General features: G+C 41.9%; 1 protein-coding gene across 1 annotated transcript in view; it reads right to left on the bottom strand.

The window, feature by feature from the left end:
* Positions 1-16,941, bottom strand: part of LOC131583322 (ovostatin-like) — a 29,386-nt gene extending 12,445 nt beyond the window's left edge. The window contains exons 1-21 of the mRNA XM_058847286.1: positions 16,877-16,941; positions 15,193-15,376; positions 14,387-14,543; positions 13,154-13,206; positions 12,634-12,654; positions 11,713-11,881; positions 10,971-11,055; positions 10,185-10,302; positions 9,455-9,575; positions 9,117-9,226; positions 8,091-8,249; positions 7,116-7,340; positions 6,846-6,903; positions 5,690-5,835; positions 5,171-5,314; positions 4,399-4,569; positions 3,695-3,815; positions 2,525-2,615; positions 1,637-1,865; positions 1,297-1,423; positions 553-674 (exon numbers count right to left, since the gene is read on the bottom strand). Coding sequence (XP_058703269.1) covers positions 553-674; positions 1,297-1,423; positions 1,637-1,865; positions 2,525-2,615; positions 3,695-3,815; positions 4,399-4,569; positions 5,171-5,314; positions 5,690-5,835; positions 6,846-6,903; positions 7,116-7,340; positions 8,091-8,249; positions 9,117-9,226; positions 9,455-9,575; positions 10,185-10,302; positions 10,971-11,055; positions 11,713-11,881; positions 12,634-12,654; positions 13,154-13,206; positions 14,387-14,543; positions 15,193-15,376; positions 16,877-16,941 — 2,676 coding nt within the window. The remainder of the gene's footprint in view (positions 1-552; positions 675-1,296; positions 1,424-1,636; positions 1,866-2,524; positions 2,616-3,694; positions 3,816-4,398; positions 4,570-5,170; positions 5,315-5,689; positions 5,836-6,845; positions 6,904-7,115; positions 7,341-8,090; positions 8,250-9,116; positions 9,227-9,454; positions 9,576-10,184; positions 10,303-10,970; positions 11,056-11,712; positions 11,882-12,633; positions 12,655-13,153; positions 13,207-14,386; positions 14,544-15,192; positions 15,377-16,876) is intronic.
* Positions 16,942-18,247: the final 1,306 nt, after the last annotated feature.

The following is an 18,247-nucleotide window of genomic DNA, read 5'->3' as shown; positions in this document are numbered from 1 at the left end:
GTCCAGACAATGCACCTCTTGTACCCAGTCCTACCCTAGCTCCACTAGAATATCTCTTGGTCCATGGCTCCCTCTCTTACACACCATCCTTTTCCAGAGCACCTTCCTACTCAAAGAGCAGTTAAAAAATAGGTATTTCTAGACTCAGAGAGGGACTCTGGCCAATTAATCCCATGTAGCTGTTGCTTTATGATGCTCAAGACAAGCCCTTTTCCTTTTATATCTTCCCTCCATCCTCCTCCCCAGTATTTGAGTCACATGCTGAAGGTGCTTAAAAGTAAGGTATGGAATCTCCTCCCTTCTGGCAACATGGGCTGCCAGGACACGTGCTCATGGTCCCAAGAAGGAGACAGAGGGAGGAGGACAGTCGATACCTGTGACCACCATGACTTTCACCCTTGTTTTGGTATGGAGAAGCCTACTGTGCACAGGTACTGTTCTCCCTCCTCACTGTACTGCACTCCCTCCCCCACTCCTGACTGCTTCTAACCCTCAGCCACAGGAATTCCAGTTTCCACGAGGTAGAAAGCACCTACAGATTTCCCACTGTACCTCAACAAGTAGGGTTTGAAACAAGGTGTCCCTGTAAATGGTCTTCTCCTCTGGAGATGTGCTGTTTCCAGTACCTCTGGTGCTCAGTTTGGCCTCAGCAGTAACCACAAATTTCACCTCACCTGGAAAGCCACCCACCAGCCCAAGAAAATGAAGTTATCTTCAATGTCTAAAACTACCCCTGGTTTTGACTGCCCCTTCTAGGCTGATGAACTCCTGAGAAATGATTTTCTATAAAGACAGCTCAGTAAAATCCAATTTTATCAAGATTCCTTATCCATTTGTTAGTGGAAAGGAGTGCTTGCCCGGGGCTCTGGCATGGAGAATGAAAGAGGGGTCATCCTGGCCAAAAAACAGACATTCATTACCAATTTCCACTATTCTTAGCCTTGTACTGAATTTTCTCTGGCCTAGGGCAGCGTTGCAATAGTTTAATTGTAGCTCTTCTGCCTTTATGCGTATTTCAACTTTCAGAGCACTTACACATGCAAGTAATTACAGCTGGTTTAAAAAAAAAAAGGCAATGTGGACTTGAAGACAGTGCAGATTAACACAGCTATAAAACTGGGAAGGAGCAGTGTCCTAATTGCCCATTGAGAATCCAGTCCAAAATTATTAGCAAATTATTAGCAATTGATGGAGCTGTCCAGAAATACCTGCTTGTGGATTGTTAATGCTGTCTTAAAGGGTGGGAGTAGAAAGATCAAACAGGGATATATCAAGGTGGCAAAAAGACAAACTTACCCAGCTTTTTGGGGCTAACAGCCCAAATATATGTTTTTCTTTCATTGGCACACACCGTTGCTGTGTTGCCCTCCGATGAAAGGATCTCTGCCTCATAGTCACTTGACTGTCCCAGTATGGCACTGATCTGAGACAAAGAAAGAAGGAGCAAGATTACAAATGAAAGAGAATGACCTTAAAATCAGGCTGCAGAGCAAAGGAGGCTGCTGCATTACTCAGTATTTATTGTGTTAGGCACAGCACAGTACCCAGACCCTCTGCTGAGGTTCCTCCTTCAAGAGCAAAAAGATCTGTGGGAAACAAGCAAACCACATAGGAAGTAAAAAGGAACTTGATATACCTGGACACACTTGTTGAGGTAGTTGAAGACATTGGCTATTAAATTAAATTTTTCTCCTCGAGTGACAGAGTAGGGCAGGGTGAGGTCCACAAAGAATGGTTGGAATGCTGTCAGGGAAACGGGTGAGGAGATGCCAAACCCAGCATCATCCTGCACACAGAAAGCGCTGGCTTTCCATTCTGTGATGGTGTCAGGAATGGTGTAAGACACATTGACCTCTCCTCTGGAACTGAAGAGAATAAGAAACAAAGAATGAGAAATGATGTCTGGAATTTTTCAAGACAAATAGAACAGGTTTTCTGCTTGTGTTAGAACTTCTGTTTTCATCTCACTTTCTACAAGACACCTTTCCATATATTAAAAATAATGTTATAATGCTTGAAGTAAAGATAAAGGTGCTGGTTAACTACATGTTAAAGCACTTAAATACTCAACACTTTAAATTTAGAAATACTAATTGTTGAAAAACCAGAATGCCCAACCACACAGATTAGAATCAATAAATTTAGATTAATGTTCTAGAACAACATCTGAAGGCATAGTTAAGATGGAAATATTCTCATTGCAGAAGCTGTGATAGCCTGAAAGAAAATAAAATAAACTGAATTTTTAGCTGCTGAATTGAAATTTGGATGAAAAATAACAAGCTCCTTCTCTCTCCTTAAAAAAATACTTTTATTTCACTCTTAGCCCTTATTTATTTCTCCCCATCAGAATGACAGGGAACAGAGCACAGAATATTTGTTTGCAATTGTCATTGATCAAGACAGGAAAAGTAGACCCACATCTACAAAGCAAATATATATTCTGTGGTTCCTTCCCAGAGTCCATTTTAGCTAAATGAATCAACTCAAAAAGGAAGAAAGTAGTGAAGATAAACATGCTTACTCAGTGTCCACCAGTTCCCAAATCCAGGTCTCAGGGAAGTATTTCCGAACACTGCTGAAACCACCACCCCCACCAATAATTGCTGCCTCACCTAGAAGTGGGGATATGGTTAAAGGATAGCATTGGAGACGTCATGTGAGAAGAATCTGAACTTGTCAGATATGCTTCACCACCACAAACAAACACTAAGTATCTTGTTTGAGCATTTATTGATTTCCCATCCCCTCATATAACAGGGAAAATTTGAAGAAATATGGGGATATGCAAAGAAACAATTTCTTATTCATTCTCTTTTCCCGTGGGAAAATACCAGAAATATTAGCTATTTTACAAGATATTTCACTTCATTTCATTCTGAAAGGTCTTGTCATTCAGTTAGGAAAGTGTGTTCCCCATCCTCTTCAACTACCTCTCTTTGATTTGCCAGTGGGCACTAGCAGCCAGTATTGTCATCAAAGCTTATAAAAGCTTTACAGTGACTTAGAATCACAGAATCATTGAAAAAAAAAAAAAAGAAAATCTATGTTGGGTGCAAGCCCTGTAATTCTCTAGTCCAACTTATTGAAGTAGGACTAACTTCAAAGGCAGTTCAGGTTGTTTCCTGTGCAGCACACTTTTGAAAACCAGCAGTGATGGAGACTCCAAAACCTCCTGGAGATTCTCTTCCACTGTACTGGAATTCTCATGAGGAAGAACGTTTTCCTAATGTTGAATAACACTTTATTTTGTGGCAACTTATGATTGCTACTTTTGCTCTTTTGCTGGTCAATCTGACTTGATGGAGAGATAATAATAACTTTTGCTGATCTATAAAGGCTTTGGAGACTATGTGCTGAGTGTGCCACATGCTGTGTGAAGTCTTGACTTTTAAATATTTAATTGAATTATGATTCGATGAAAGGTTCTGACCTGAAAAGCCCTGAAAAGGCAAATATCAGTTTATAAAAGAAGCAGCATCACAGTATTTCCCATCTTTTCTATATGCACCTGCACCTGAAACAAAATTGATTCTACTGCAAGGACTGCCTGAAGGAGATTACAGGATGTAAAATGGAACACACAGGCCTATTTCCCAAAACCCTCCAGAATAATGACTGTTTTTTTATAAAGGCAACAGTTTTAAAGACCAGGTAGACTGAGGCTGGAGATACAGGATGAACTTTCTTTTACCTAAGGCCTTGAGATTGGCGCCAGAGTAGTGAGAAGGGTAAGTTTCCGTATCTGGTCTCTCCTCATTGCACAGAACTGGTTTCCGTAGCACAGAGTTGGTGAACACTTTCAGACCCATATCCTAAATGAGAAAGAATCTATCAAATCACTCAGGGCATTCACTAGCTGCCAGTGCATATCACTGATAATCATTCCTTTCATTTTCATTTCTCCCCTCCCTCATCCCATTTCATCCCATTCTTTCAGCCTTGAATATCTTCACCTCACCAACCTCTGTGTATTTCTTATGGAGCAGTGACACCTTGTGTTCTGCAGAGAGCAGTGATGATGAGTCTGATGTTGGCCTTAGGGCACAGGGCCAATGGGCAGTGGAGCCCAGTGTACCAGGAACCAAGTGGCCTGAACCACAGACACAGATCTGTACAGGAAAGGCCTGAAGTCATGAGCCAAGGCCATGGTCCTGCTTACGAAATGTCTGCTGAACTATGGGCAGCATCCCAGTTATTTTCTAGCAGTGATTTTCAGACCTCCTGAGTAAGTGATGAGGAAAAAAAGGCAGAAATTGGGTGATTGGAGGCTTCAGGCAGTTTCAGGCATCAGCTGCCTTCTCTCAGCAAGAACCACCACCTGAGAAAGTTGAATGCTAATGTAGATGAGTTCTGGAATCCCTCCCACTTAAAGAGCCTCCCACACAGACCACATACCCTGAAAATCCTGTAGACATCTCCATCACGGCTGACATTCACAGGTTCAAAGTACAAGCCATCAGAAAAGATGGTTTTGGATGGGGTACACATCTGTGGCCTGTCATCGTCCAGCTTGAGCCCATTGTAGTAATAGCCATATAAATCACCCCCACCAAGCTGGTAGTACACCTGGAGGTGAGAATGACTAGTGTAAGCACAAGGAAGGTCTCAGGCAGGTGCAAAATCACAGATATTCAATGTTTATGGTGGTCCCTGAGCAATCCTGCAGACTTTGGCTTAACTAGTGATGTCTACCTAGAGATGAATAAGCAATTTGGCCTGAACTGTACCCTGTTCCTTCTGAGCCACAATGGTTTTGTGAAGTGAACTTGAGCAGAAAGCATGGAGGTACACTCTTGAGCTAAGCAAAGAGAAGATGAATTTTACAAGACACTAGCTGTCATCCACAGCTTTTGTTCTGAGCCCAAGGCGTACCTGAGCTGTAAAAATGCAATTTTGACATAATCACTCTACAGTGAGGAAATAAGCTGTCAAGGATTTACATAAGGCATATTCTTATAAGGGGTATATGTTACACTGCCATGCTTCCCAAAAGTAGTGTTGTGCCATCCGTTTCTGTCTTTGAAGTATATGATTGCCTTAGTCCTGCCTTTAAACACAGATGTCTGTTTCCAGAGGAAAAATAAAAATACAGTCAGCAGCAGAGACATCAGGTAGGAACTGAGTTGTTCCTTGCTCAAAATAACACAGGACTGGGGATGTGACTTACACTCTCGGCAGATAACTCTTGCCCAGACTGAAGAAAGATGCTCTGAATTGCTCGCAGGGCACAGTGAGAGCTGGCAGCAGCTTCCAGGTGGAGTCCAACTTTAGAGCCCGGGAGACCCTGCTTCTCAGAGAACTTGAGCTGGACCTGGAAATCAGAACATCCAAGACAACGCCACGGAAATAAGGTGAGTTGGACTGGCACAGAGAAGTAAATCTCCCCTTCCACCGGCACTCACTGTTGTCTGTAGGACAAAGCTCCTAACGCTAGATGGCCTTTCCAGATCCGTTCGTAAAAATTCACATAATCCCCTAGCCACCCTTCTCTCTCCACTGTGTGAAGAGTTTTGTCTGAGCCTGACCATATGTGCCAGTTCCAGGGACAGCTTCTCGTGATCCCAGACATACCTGCGCCTTTTCCATTCCTAAATGCCATCCCCAGTGCAGGGCTCTTGAGATCGTTTCCTGACCCTTTTTCAGCAAACCCTGATATATCCCTTAATAAGAAAGCAAAGGTTTCCACCTTGTTTTTGAAGCATATATCACTGTGTATCCTGGAGCTGTCAGCCACTATCTCTCCATGAGGATGCACCGTGTAGAGCAGCAATCTGGCGCTGGGGCCAAGCTTCTCAGTGACAGTCAGTGTGATGGAAAACGTACCTCTGGGAGCTGTGGAAGGGACATGGATCAGGGGAGGACAAGCCAGCAAAAGAGCTTAGGCAAACATCAGCTTTGGTGGAAGGACCACATATTTATTTGTAACCTATAAGCACTTTTAAAACCCAGGGAATTGGATATTGGGAGATTCATCTCTCAGTGACTGAGGGACAGCTCCCATCAGCAAGGTAACAGATACAAGCTGGAGGATGCTGAGACCAGGGTGCTTTGCAGAGAGAGTTCTGCTCTGGGAAGAAGTTAAACATGGAAATCTGTGCACAATTGCTATGAGAAGAGCATAACATTGCCTTTAAACTAGAACCTCCTACACCAGAGGAAATAGAGCAATATCCTGGGTTAAAAGAGAGTTCCCTTAACACTAAGAAATATGAAATTCTTCTCTACATGAATGAAAACCACAAGTGCGTGGACAGGGAATTAAGCTTAAGACCAACAAATGAATATGAAAACAAGTCCTATGTATGGAGAGAGGCTTACTTAAACCACCTCCTGAAGTGTGCAAATAGACCAGGTTCTGCAAGAAAAGTTATTTTTAACAATGAAAGAATGAAGGTCAGGATCACTGTCATTTGTGGGTATTTGGAGATTTCTGAAAAACAATGAATTTCAAGAGCTGGCTGCTAAATATCCCTTTCAAGTGGGACACTTATTATTCTAAACCTTAAAACCTTATTATTCTAGTTGGTGAAGACTAGGATGTCACACAATAACTGTGAGACCATAAATACTCCTTGGCATTATAAAATAATACAATAAAACAGATGAAGGTTGCATTCCATGTGTTTGGTCCCCCCCAAAAAAATATCTTTCTATTAATAAGATAAAATTAATTATGATATGGGGGGTTGGCTAGATGCTGCAGCAAAAGAAAATGATTCTGTGAGAAGTAACAGGTCATGGGGCTTTAGGAACTTGTACCTGATTTAGCCATAGTTTTCTGCTTTCATCACTTGCAAAACTTACGATGCTCTGAAGTATGAGTAGTATTGTCTGGAACTTACCACCAGAAATGCTGACTTGCTTCTGGCCACTGAGAGTAATTTTTCCTTGTGTCATCACCTGGGAATAGAAAAATCTCATGAAAGGGAATCAAAAGCACCTTCTCCCTTCCACCATGAAATAATTGATTTTGAGTATTCTTCTGAGAAGCCTTGAAGGACATCAGGTTGAGCCCTGATCCATAACCACTGTCTGATCATGAGATTTCTGCCTTACAGGGTGTTCGAGAGAAGGTGAAAAAAAGGTGTTTTAGGCGTAACATTAGGACTTACTACATAGTAGAAGTTTGTGTGTGTGGCATTGCTGTAGCCTTCTCTGTTCAGGACATAATGAACATTGATTGTTTGCTGCTGGCCACAGCTGAGCTCCTCTGTCACTGGCTCAATCTTCAGAAAGCTGTTGGTCCGTGAGTAGAAACGCCGGACAAGGAACGAGGCTTTGGGCTCATTATCAATCCCCCAGATAAAGTCTGCACATTCATCTGGTGCCTGTTTGACCTGCAAAACAGTAAACCATACATGTGGAATCAACAGCATGGAAGAAAAGAAAATGCAGAGCAGGTGAGAGGCAAAGACATCTTTTCTGTAAAATATTCTGTTGGGAAACTGAATTGGGAGGCTGTTTAAGCCATGAGTAAGACTGTGTGTGAAAAATTTGTTTCACCAGTGCAGAGTGAGTGGCCTTCTGGACACTTGTAGGCATCCAGATGCCTGTGGCACATTGCAATAGGGGGGTTATTTCAGTTTCTTTTCAGGCTTGGGACCAGTTACATAAACTGCTGGGACTTACACTGAATTAGAATGGCATTGTACTAAATGACACAATTTTTCTCAGCTCTTTCCATCATACCAGAACAAAGGCATGACAATACAAGAGGACCATGTGATGATAACAGGCATGAGTTTGTGCCAGCAGAAATGCAGGGAAGCAGTCAGCAGCAGTGAAAGATGCTGGCACGCACCAAGGCTAGATGGGGAAGGCAGTGCAGTGTCTGAGGAAGGTCCTCTAATACACAGAATAAAGAGATGGAAGATGAATGCAGAAAGAGCTTCTAAAGGGGAGAGAAAAGCAGGGTGGGACTGAAGATCACTACAACTCAGAGCCACAGCTGGGATGCAGTGTGCCTCTTCTGAGGCGTTGAGGTGTTTTCTCATATGATTTTCACAGAGTTTGCAGGTGTTCCTTCTATACCCTCTCTCCCATGAAGTATTTATTAATGAATTAGGCTGTAGCCTGTGTTTACTTACTGTCAGCTTAAAACTGGGATCAAAGAAGTTGGAGGTGTCAATGGAAAAAGCAGCAGTGCCATTTTTGTTGGTAGAATAGCTGGCCAGATAATCTCCATTGAGCTCCAGCAGGACAGTGCTGTTGGCAACAGGCTCACCATCCACACTTGTCACAGTGATCTGAACACAACGAATACCAAAGGGATTCAGGAAAAAAAAAAAAGAACAATAACAAAAGAAAAGCTCTGTTTACCAGAGGATGTTCACTTAAACACTGAGGACTGTTGCAGGGAGTAGAAATAGTAGTAGTAGAAATAGCAGTGAAATGCATTGAAGAGGCAAATGCTCCTCAGTATTTTGAGGGAGCAGGAGTTCTGTGACAGGAAAATTCCCATCAGTGGGAAATTCCCATCAGTGCAGCATAACCTATGTGTCACAAAGGGAGGAGGAATTTTTATTGAAGAACATTGATTAACACAGCTAAAATAACCAGATGACTTCATGGCCACAGGCAACCTGTGGAGCTCAGTAGCACCTTTCAACTCCTACACATCTGTGCACACCCACTGTGTGCATGGCCTGTCAGGATGATGCTGTACAGGTCATTGTCCTTTTTGTGCCTGGTTTATCCTGCATGTGTAGGTTGCTAAGAAGCAGGAATATGCTCCAACATCTATACTGCTATAAGTAAACATCCCTGGGATTGTGTGATTCAACACAGGGTGAATTCTACCTTTAGTTTAGGCGTAACCATTCCTGAAGAATTTTCTTGAAGACTCCTGTTCCCCACTTATGTGACCTTCCACTTACTCACTTTTTAGGCATCCTCTGACTATAGCAGAAAAGAGACCCTGACGTGCCAGGTGTGATACAATTTTCTTTTTTTTTCTCTAGGAGTATCAAGAGAACTGTGCAGTCACTGTTATGCAGCATTATCATGGGAAGCTGACAGCTCATTCAGGTGACAGCCATACATGGGGCAACACAGAGATCATAATGCTGGATCTCAGGGAGTTTGGGCCTAAACGTATCCTCTCATGTACCTACCTCACCATGGTAAGGAATTCCCCTCTTGTAATAGGAATCCATATTCCTGAACTGCACTTGGTGATTTTCTTGGTTGACTGAAACATAGTCATAGGCCTTGATCTGGATACCTGTGAGACACACCCAGTATAAAGGAGAGGAAACAGAAATCAGACACTAGCAGAAAGCTGTTCCTTTTGATAAGCTGTATGGAGTGGGGATGCTCTGGAGGGAGAGCTATGCAAAGAAAACCATAATTGCTGCCTGTTCACCACACAGATGCTGATCCAGGGGATTCCTCTCAGGAAGATCCATGCATTAGCTTTAATCAGTTACTCCCAACATCCACTTGGTGTTACCTGTCCCATTTTCAGTGACGATGCTTTCTATATTGAGGCTGGCATACATCATGGCATAGCTGCGGTAAAGCTGGAGTTTTTTGATGGAGATGACAGTGCTCAGGCAGCCATCCTTTCCCAGCTGAAATAGCAGCACAAAGGGAAAAAGACATTTTTCTAAAGGTTTGCAAAATTGCTCCTCATTATATATTAGTGGGTCTCTGAATAGCTCCCCACCTACCTTACATTTCTTGCTCCCCAGCTCCCATCCCAGATGACTGTTTCAATATCATTTACTCTAGCACCTGGAACTTCTCTCCTTATCCCCTCTAGTGTTCTCTATGCTCATGCTCCTTTTTAAACCCATCTTGCATAATGCTTGTGCTCTGTGACCACAACACAGTGAGTCTGAGCTAGTTGACAAATTATTCATTTGTTTAATATTAAGTGTTCTCAAAGACTCCCAACAGAGATCTTCTGATTGGATTTGATAAGAACACAGCCCCAGTGTTTCAGAAATTATTACAAATTTACAGTTTCATAAGCTTCCCTCCTTCCTACTGATTCATTCTGAGGGAAAAATCAGTCTTTTAGTGAGTTCTCTCAGCATTGTGTGTGAGTGAGAAAAACACACCACTGAGACTGTCCTTCTGGTGTTCCCTTGGAAATTAATGATGCCACCTAATTCTGTGCTACATGGGTAGTAAAGCTGACAGGGAAGAAAGGACTTGTTATGTAGCATGTATCTCACCAGTCCAGTGGCAGATTCACAGTTTTTTTTCCGGTTTTGTTGACACAGTGGACTATAAAAGCGCTGCTGACACACATTTATTCGGGCATTCCCTTGCACTGGCTGGCCATAAGTGTACCTAGGAGAGGCAGAAACATGGGAATTCAATCACGTGGATTTAATATGAGACCTGCAAAAGTTGCAGAGCAATGATGACTCTAAATCCCTCCGCAGTACCCAGAGCACAGACAGAAGAGCAGTTGGGAGTCAGTCAGCCTTAGAAGAATTCCCTTCTACTATTTATAGGCTGTTTCTGCCATTTTGTTAGAAAAGCCCTGCTTCACCATTGTTTTGGTGCAGTCATTCTTTAAAGAAGAATGAAGCTGGAAAGGAGGGTTGGACTCAGGGTATCATTCCCTGCAGCTTTTTCTCATTGGTCTTACACAAGGCAGAACATATTGCAGAAGAACCCTATTCACCCTTTTAGCTCCTGGCACCCTGCACTTTGGCAGCATCACAGCACAGCAATTTTAATGATAGATTCTCATTTTCTGTAATAATAAAACACAACAGCTAGCAAGTAGGAAGTGCTTGATTTGGACACACACAAACTCTCCCAGTTTTAATTCTGCTATGTAGTGGGAAAAGAGTTATCCTATTTTATATCATGAAAGTCATAGCTAAAGGATTTGCTCAAAGCCAGATTCTGAACCAGCAGCAGGGTCTCTGCTTCCCAGCACAGCCCACCATCCAATGCCTATACCATCTGTTATGCACAATCGTGCTGTCTTCAGCTCTGATACTTACGTGGCACAAACGTTCACCCTGACTTCCTCATCAAAGAAAGAAATTGCCTTTGGCCCAGTGGTTGTCACTTCAAATTTTGGCAGCACTGAGAATGGAATGTGAATATGACTGATCAGCAATTGTGTGCCATTCACAGGTATGTGTATGTGCGTGTGTGTGTGTAAGGCAGTAAAAAAACAGTTGGCAAAGACATTTTCACCAACAAGGCGGAGGAAATGGATCAAAGAAGATCCTAACTAGGAAATGGCTGTAGTATGTTACGATAGAAAAAGTAACCTTCAGTGGTAAGATGAGTAACTTCCTTAAAATTAAATAATAATGATACTAATAACTATAATAGTCACAGCAAAACCCATGATAAATCACTTTAATCTCTTTTCTTAAAGAAAAATGAGTAATGCCAATGTCTCAAAGTAGTTCAGCCTTGGAGAACAAAAGTTATTATGCAATCCAGTTGCAGTGAAGGAGAAAGGCAACAGATTAAGTGAAATAATAAAATCAAATAGATTGCTGACACCTCCTCTCTTCAACTTCTCTTTTATCCCAGGTCACCAGCAATAATGACAACACAGCTGGGAAAGGCCTGTTTCTCATGCACCAGTCCACCCAGCTCTCTCCTTGTCTTTCTTTTCCAGGCATGACACAGAGAATTCAAAGGACTTAAACTGTGCACTAGTAGCTTTTATCTGACTTAGGCAGAGCCTCACTGCTAGCACAGGGTAGTTTATGAGCCTTTGCTTACCATATTGCTCCACTCTGAAGGAATGGTACTCTTTTTCACCTGACTTCTTTTCCACAGTAATTTGGTAGGACCCCAGAATAGGCTCTGGGATTAGTGGAAAGGAGAGCTGGACAATTCCATGCTTGGATGTCACCTCCAGCCACTGGAAGATCTTGTTTTGCTCTGGATCCTGGAAGAGTTATAGGAAAACATTTATCACCATTTCTTGCCTTCTTTCGAGGCCTGTCTTCTGACATATTTCCTAAATGTGTCACAGGCTAAGAGCGCTTTGGGGCTGATGACGTGACTTTTCATCTCTGCTTGTGGATTTAACAAACCTAAGTTTATGTTTAACTGGGAATTAGCTGCACTGACAGATGGCCTCAGATCATTCAGAAACAGTTCCTGATTGGGACATAGGTTGCATATGGGGCACAGGCTGCCTATCTATGACACTCATAGCACAGATCTTTCTGACTCAACTGCCTTTGTAAGGCAGGAATATTATGCTGGCCTCTCTCAGAAAGCGCTGGGAGATGTAGTGATGTGAAATGTAGAAGATGATTCATTGTTAACCCATCCCCATGAGAACATGGCATTTCAGAAAGTCACCATTCTTATGCCTGTGTAAGAGAATGAGGCTATTTCCCCAGTTATTTGCTGTAGTTCACCCAAGGTAAGCCTGGACAGAACACTCCTGTTTGAACTCTAATGAAAGGCAGAGCAGCAACCCCACTCTGTCTCTGACTAACAGCTCCAGTTCTGCTGATTTCTTCTCCTCTGGTGCTTGATAGAGGATATTGCCACTGCTCAGCCTCAAATCCATTGGCTCTAAATGGTGTGCTCTGGATGAGCTTCCCTCAGCTGTTGACTCTATGGGGAATGATGGAGCATAGTCTTTCCAAAGGAACTCGTGCTTTAATTTCATGTTGTATCTCTTACCTCAATGATGATTCTGGGATACTGGAGGAGGAAATAAAGGGAGAGAAAAAAATTTATCAAAACAATAATCTAACAGCAGAGGTTGATAAACACTAGAACATAAGGAAAGCTGTGAACACCTTTTTGTGGACAGAGAAGGCTGGGCAAGCAAACAATTTACAACTCATGAGATAAATAAAGTAAATAAAGAGATAATTTTAACAGGACAACCTGTTTGTGAATTTATCTTTTCTGCAAAAATATCCAGTCGTTTTCTACATATCTGGGACTACAAAATATGTGTGCTGTGAGAGATTTCCACAAGTGCTTTCAGAGCCTTGCCCTCCACAAAGACAGGGAAATGATGGAATGCAAAGGTAAGGAGTCACAGCAAATATACAAAATACAAAAAATACAAAATATAAAATCTATTAGGAAGCATATTCCAGGCCCTTCTTATTCAATATCTAAGTGAGAGAGTCTCAGTGAAGAGGTACCTCAAGAGGGTACTTGAAAAGTTTTGGCTATCACTCACACTCACCGTCTCCTGAACAGGTCTGAACTGGGTGTCCAACGTGATCACACGAAACATCACTGAAAAAGACACAGGACAAAAAAAGGATTACAGAATCATCAAGGCTGGAAGAAACCTCCAAGACTGTCTAGTCCAACTATCAACCTGGCACCAAGTGTCAGATCTCCAAGTGTCACATGCTGATGCCTCTATAATTTATTTTATTAGCAGTGATAAATCATTTTCAATACACAGCTTTGCCCAGGCTTTTTTGGAAAACTAAAGAGCATCCAGGGAAAATGAAAGGAGTGTCTTAGCCAGTGAAAAAATAAAACAAATATAAATGTCAGCTGAAATATCTTTAATTATTACCCACTTGGACTGAAGCAACCTCATTAGTGAATGCAATTTACTGCCTTTAATCCTTATTGAAGAACTCTGTTCTTTGGAATATTTCCTACAAAACCCACCTGTTTGTACAAATCAGTTCAATGAAAAAATCATTTTGAGGAAGAGAAGGCGAGAAGGAGAGAAGGAGAGAAGGAGAGAAGGAGAGAAGGAGAGAAGGAGAGAAGGAGAGAGGAGAGAAGGAGAGAAGGAGAGAAGGAGAGAAGGAGAGAAGGAGAGAAGGAGAGAAGGAGAGAAGGAGAGAAGGAGAGAAGGAGAGAAGGAGAGAAGGAGAGAAGGAGAGAAGGAGAGAAGGAGAGAAGGAGAGAAGGAGAGAAGGAGAGAAGGAGAGAAGGAATTCTTTCTTCTTTGAGAGAAGGAAGAATTTGTCTTTCTTCTAAGTGTAGACTCTGTGCAGCATTGAAGTATAATTATGCTAAAGAGATAGCTCTACCACAACTAGTACTGCCATTTAAATATTGTAATGGAATAATTTACAATCTTTGAAATAGATCAACCGTTAAGGAGAAAGAGTTGCTGACAGGAAATGAGGCGTTTGCTTCATTTTTATATTAACTTTATCAGCTCCAAACTTAACCTAATATTTTCTGTATTTTTAAGGATACTTTTTATGCGACTCTCCTCAAGTAAACCTGACAGAACCCGGGATCCTGTAAATGAAATTAACTAAGTACAAACACATGGATTCTACTACTTCGTTGTGCTGCTGTGAGTTGGTTCTATTTTTCACTAACTTTGATGATCCCAAACTCAGATGAGGTTTTTATTCCACAAGAGTAAGTTTCTGTCATCCTTGACCCACCCTTGCCCTCAATTTCTCACTTCTCTAGATGACTCAAACCCTTCATCTACCTGTTTGTCCTGGCTTGTAGAAGGGTTTGTCTGTCTGGATGAAGACAGCACCATCCACATTCTGAATCGCCACTGATCTTCTCTCAGCTAAGACAACTCCGGCACCTTTGGCTGAGAAGGAAATGAATGCCAGGGGATCAGAAGTAGCAGGAGGAACCTGCAAAGGAACAAAGCCCCAGAGGAAAAGTGGTAAATGAGACATGCTGAGGTTCCCTGATGTGCAGGGTTTTAGACTAAGATACTGTTAGTTGAGTCATAAATGGCTTATGGAAAGTCATGAGAAGCCCCACCTTTGTCAGTGAGATAATTTCTGTGAATTTCTCCCGTGGAAGGCCCATAATCTGTCACCAGGTAATAAGATTTGAAGCTGTGCCCTGTCCTATGCATTTCCTTCTTAAATGCAGCTTGCCACAGGCATATACCTTTAATTCTGAAGTGTTTTCTCCTGCTGCATTCTGGAAGACCTCACCTGGGGACTCTTGTGTGTGCAGATCTTGCAGGGTCATGTGAAAGGGAATAACTGCAATGCCTCTGAGTTCTCCTGCTTGATACTTAAACAGTTCCATAAGGAGCACACAACTGTGATGACAATCTAAAGCTTTTTTCTATTCACTCTGTGAATCGAGATGGAAAGTCTTTCTCTAGCTCCCTTCTACAGTCCATAGGTCTTTTTTTCCCCCTATTTTGTCAGCCTTTCCAACAGTTTTTAAACACTTTGTCTTCTTTCCCTCATTGACAAGGAGAGTTGCAATCAGAATTATTTCCAGCTACTACACCCTCTTCAGTAGTTTCAAAAGACAAAATACCTTGAACTCGCTGCACTTGAAGAAGTCATTCTCTGTCATGGGTTCCTCAAAGAGGGTCTTTTGGACACTGCCATATTCCAGGACAACGCTCACGGACAGGGGCTCGCTGAGGTTGTGTAACTGCACACATGCCGTCTGTGGAGCGTCACTCCGCACAACCGATGGGACCAGCAGCACATACTGCCTGTAAGACCAGATCAGAAAGTTCAGCCAGGCAGGAAACTCAGAGCAAACAGGAGAGGAAAATACCACAGAAGTGCCATAGGTGTGAAGGAAGACATGATCCAAGGGTTGCCCAAACCAATGGAAGGATTTAAATTTCTTTCAGTGGATTTTAAATAATATGCTATGAAAATACAAATGTCAACTTTTCAATCCCTCACAATTCTTTCTGAGCTGAGGGACTGGCATCCTTCTGTGCAGCGTCTTACCCAACATGATACTGCACCTCTCACACAGCCTTACACAGCTCCAGTTGCTGAAGTGGCTAAAGCATAGTTGCATTTGTCCTCCCATTACCTGGGTGTGTACTTAAACTTCTGCAGCCTCCCATAAGGAGGAGCGATATTTAGCTTCTTCTTGGGATCAAGAAAAATACTAGTTAAGGGTTGCAACAATCTTTAAATTTGTCATTCTCTGGATATCTCTCAGATAAGAACTGACACAATTCAATCTATTTTATGCACAAGAAGTGATCTTGCTATTCCATTTTGTAGAAAATTCCAGGAACTGCTCAATCTAATCTGCATCCTCAATTCTGTTTCCATGCTTCTCCCTGTGCTGTTCTCTTTGTTTTCTTCCACTGAAGTTATTTATTCACACTTTTTCTCTCTATAATTAGGGCAGCCTTCCTTCCCCAAAGTACTCCTCTAAAAAACCTTTCTTCATATTTGCTATGTTTGTCTAAAACTCTGTTGCTGTCCAACAGTTTCCTACCCAAACAACTCTTTCCAAATAATGTATGACAGAATTCACAAGTTGGTTTTGTAGCACAACATGATTCACACAATCTTTTCCTTCTGATCCTTTCCCTTTTTTCCTCCCACAGATTTGCCAGCTTATATTGCCTTATTTCTATTTCCACTTGCCCAGTTCGGGCTGCATGAAATTCAAAGACCAAAATGAAAAGTATTAAAATGAACAGTGTATTGGAGGAAGCTAAGCTGTTTTTCACAGTGTTTTCCTTTAGAATTTTTGAGAAGAGGGTTTAAGCTCTAATGTTGGTGGATTTTTGAATACTGTGGCTGAAATCTTCTGTTTGTATAAAGGTGTGGACACTGACAGTGCTAATATGAATACTAATTGTACTGTGTTTGCCATTCAGCATGGTCTTAGCTCCAGCCACTGTCTGGCCTCTCTCTGTGCTGCTGATGCATATCAATCCTAATTATTAGTATTACTTGTTAGTCTAGTCCTGAGTCTCCTTGCCACTTTACCCATGCACATCCCACTTCAGCTACTCAAGTTCCAGGTTTCTGTCATCCACACTAGATTTCACAGCAGTTTTATGATGGAGAGCACCATTCCAAATCATCCTTCAATGTCATCTACTTCCAAATCAGCACATTTAAGGATCTGTGTCTCAAATATCCTGTTTATTATATAGCAGTGCCTCAGAAGAAATAAGCTGGTGGAAAATACAATAAAATGTTATCATAAAGACACAGCATGTGTGACCACTTACGTTTCAGAAGACACTATGGGAAACCAGTTCAAGGACAGAATACCAAGAAGAATCCTTGACCACATGTTTGTGCATGGAGAAATAGAGAGACTGATCCTGAGCTGACAGCCTGTCCCTGGTTTTTAAACTGGCCTGAAATGGTGCTCCTCCTCCACGGCTTCAATCACCATCTAACAAAAGATATTTACATAAAATTTGCATACGTTCAATTTCCTCAATACTGTCTGCTCTCACACTCCTTGAACTCCCAAACAATAGCTTTGGAAAGCTCTCATATTTCACATAGCTCTGTGAGGTATTGCAAGCCAAACCGGTTCCTGCCTATATGATTGTTTCATTAAAGCTTACCTCTTTGATTATCATGTCACTGGCGAAAGATTCCCTAATGTTTCAACTTGTTAGTATTTGCCACTGCTTAATTATTTCCTGATTCTGCAAAGGTGTCCTGTAGACATGTCACACAGCAGAAGTAATCATAACAGACTGCTTTTTCATGTCTGCATGGGGGCCAGGACAGGTAAAAACACACCAATACAGCTACAGCTGCCTTCAGAATGGCACTACAGGAAACTCCTGTAATGATAATTACCTGTAATGGTAATCTGGATTTCTTACTGCAGACACTAACATTTGGCAAGGGATGGTGCTGGCTAGTGGTCTACCATTTTTGCCAGTGGTCAGGACAAGTACATTTCTAGGGAAAGGAATCTGATAACATTACTTCATTTGTTCGCTCATCTGTCTGTCAGTCTACTTTTTCCCCTCATCTCTGCTCCCCCTATTAAATGACTTGTTGTTCATGAATTTTAGTAAATCTGAAAAGAAGTTTCAGAATACTTAATATACAGAATCACAAAATAATTTTGATAGGAAGGAACTTCCTAACATTATGTGCTCAAATCTCTCAAGGCTAGCTTCAAAGAAGTCATGTTTTTGTATCTGGAGGAATGGGGAGTCCACATAATCTCTGGACATCTGCTCCCATGCTTAAACATCTATGCTGTGAACTCTTCCTTAAATCAGAATTTCCCAAATTACAGCCTGTGCCCACTTTTTTGTGCCCTTTCATTGTGCACCTCAAGGAAGAATCTGCCTCTTTCTTCTCTATAATCCCACTTTACATTGTGGAAGACTGAAATTATGTTCCCATGTAGCCTTTGTTTCTCCAGGCTGAATTAAATGATACTACTTCCTTCTGCGGGTTTGTCCCAGTCCCTGATCATCCCAGTGACCCTCCACTGGACTCCTTTCAGTCTGTCAGTGCCTTTCTTGTACTGGATGCAGAATCTCATTGTGGTCTTCCAACCACTGAACACAGGGGAAGAATCAGTTTCCTGGACATGTTGGCTAAACTCTTGATTATATTACCAA

Source organism: Poecile atricapillus, chromosome 1 (genome assembly GCF_030490865.1).
Source record: "Poecile atricapillus isolate bPoeAtr1 chromosome 1, bPoeAtr1.hap1, whole genome shotgun sequence".
In the NCBI taxonomy this organism is placed as follows: domain Eukaryota; kingdom Metazoa; phylum Chordata; class Aves; order Passeriformes; family Paridae; genus Poecile; species Poecile atricapillus.
This window is presented reverse-complemented; position numbering and strand designations above follow the sequence as displayed.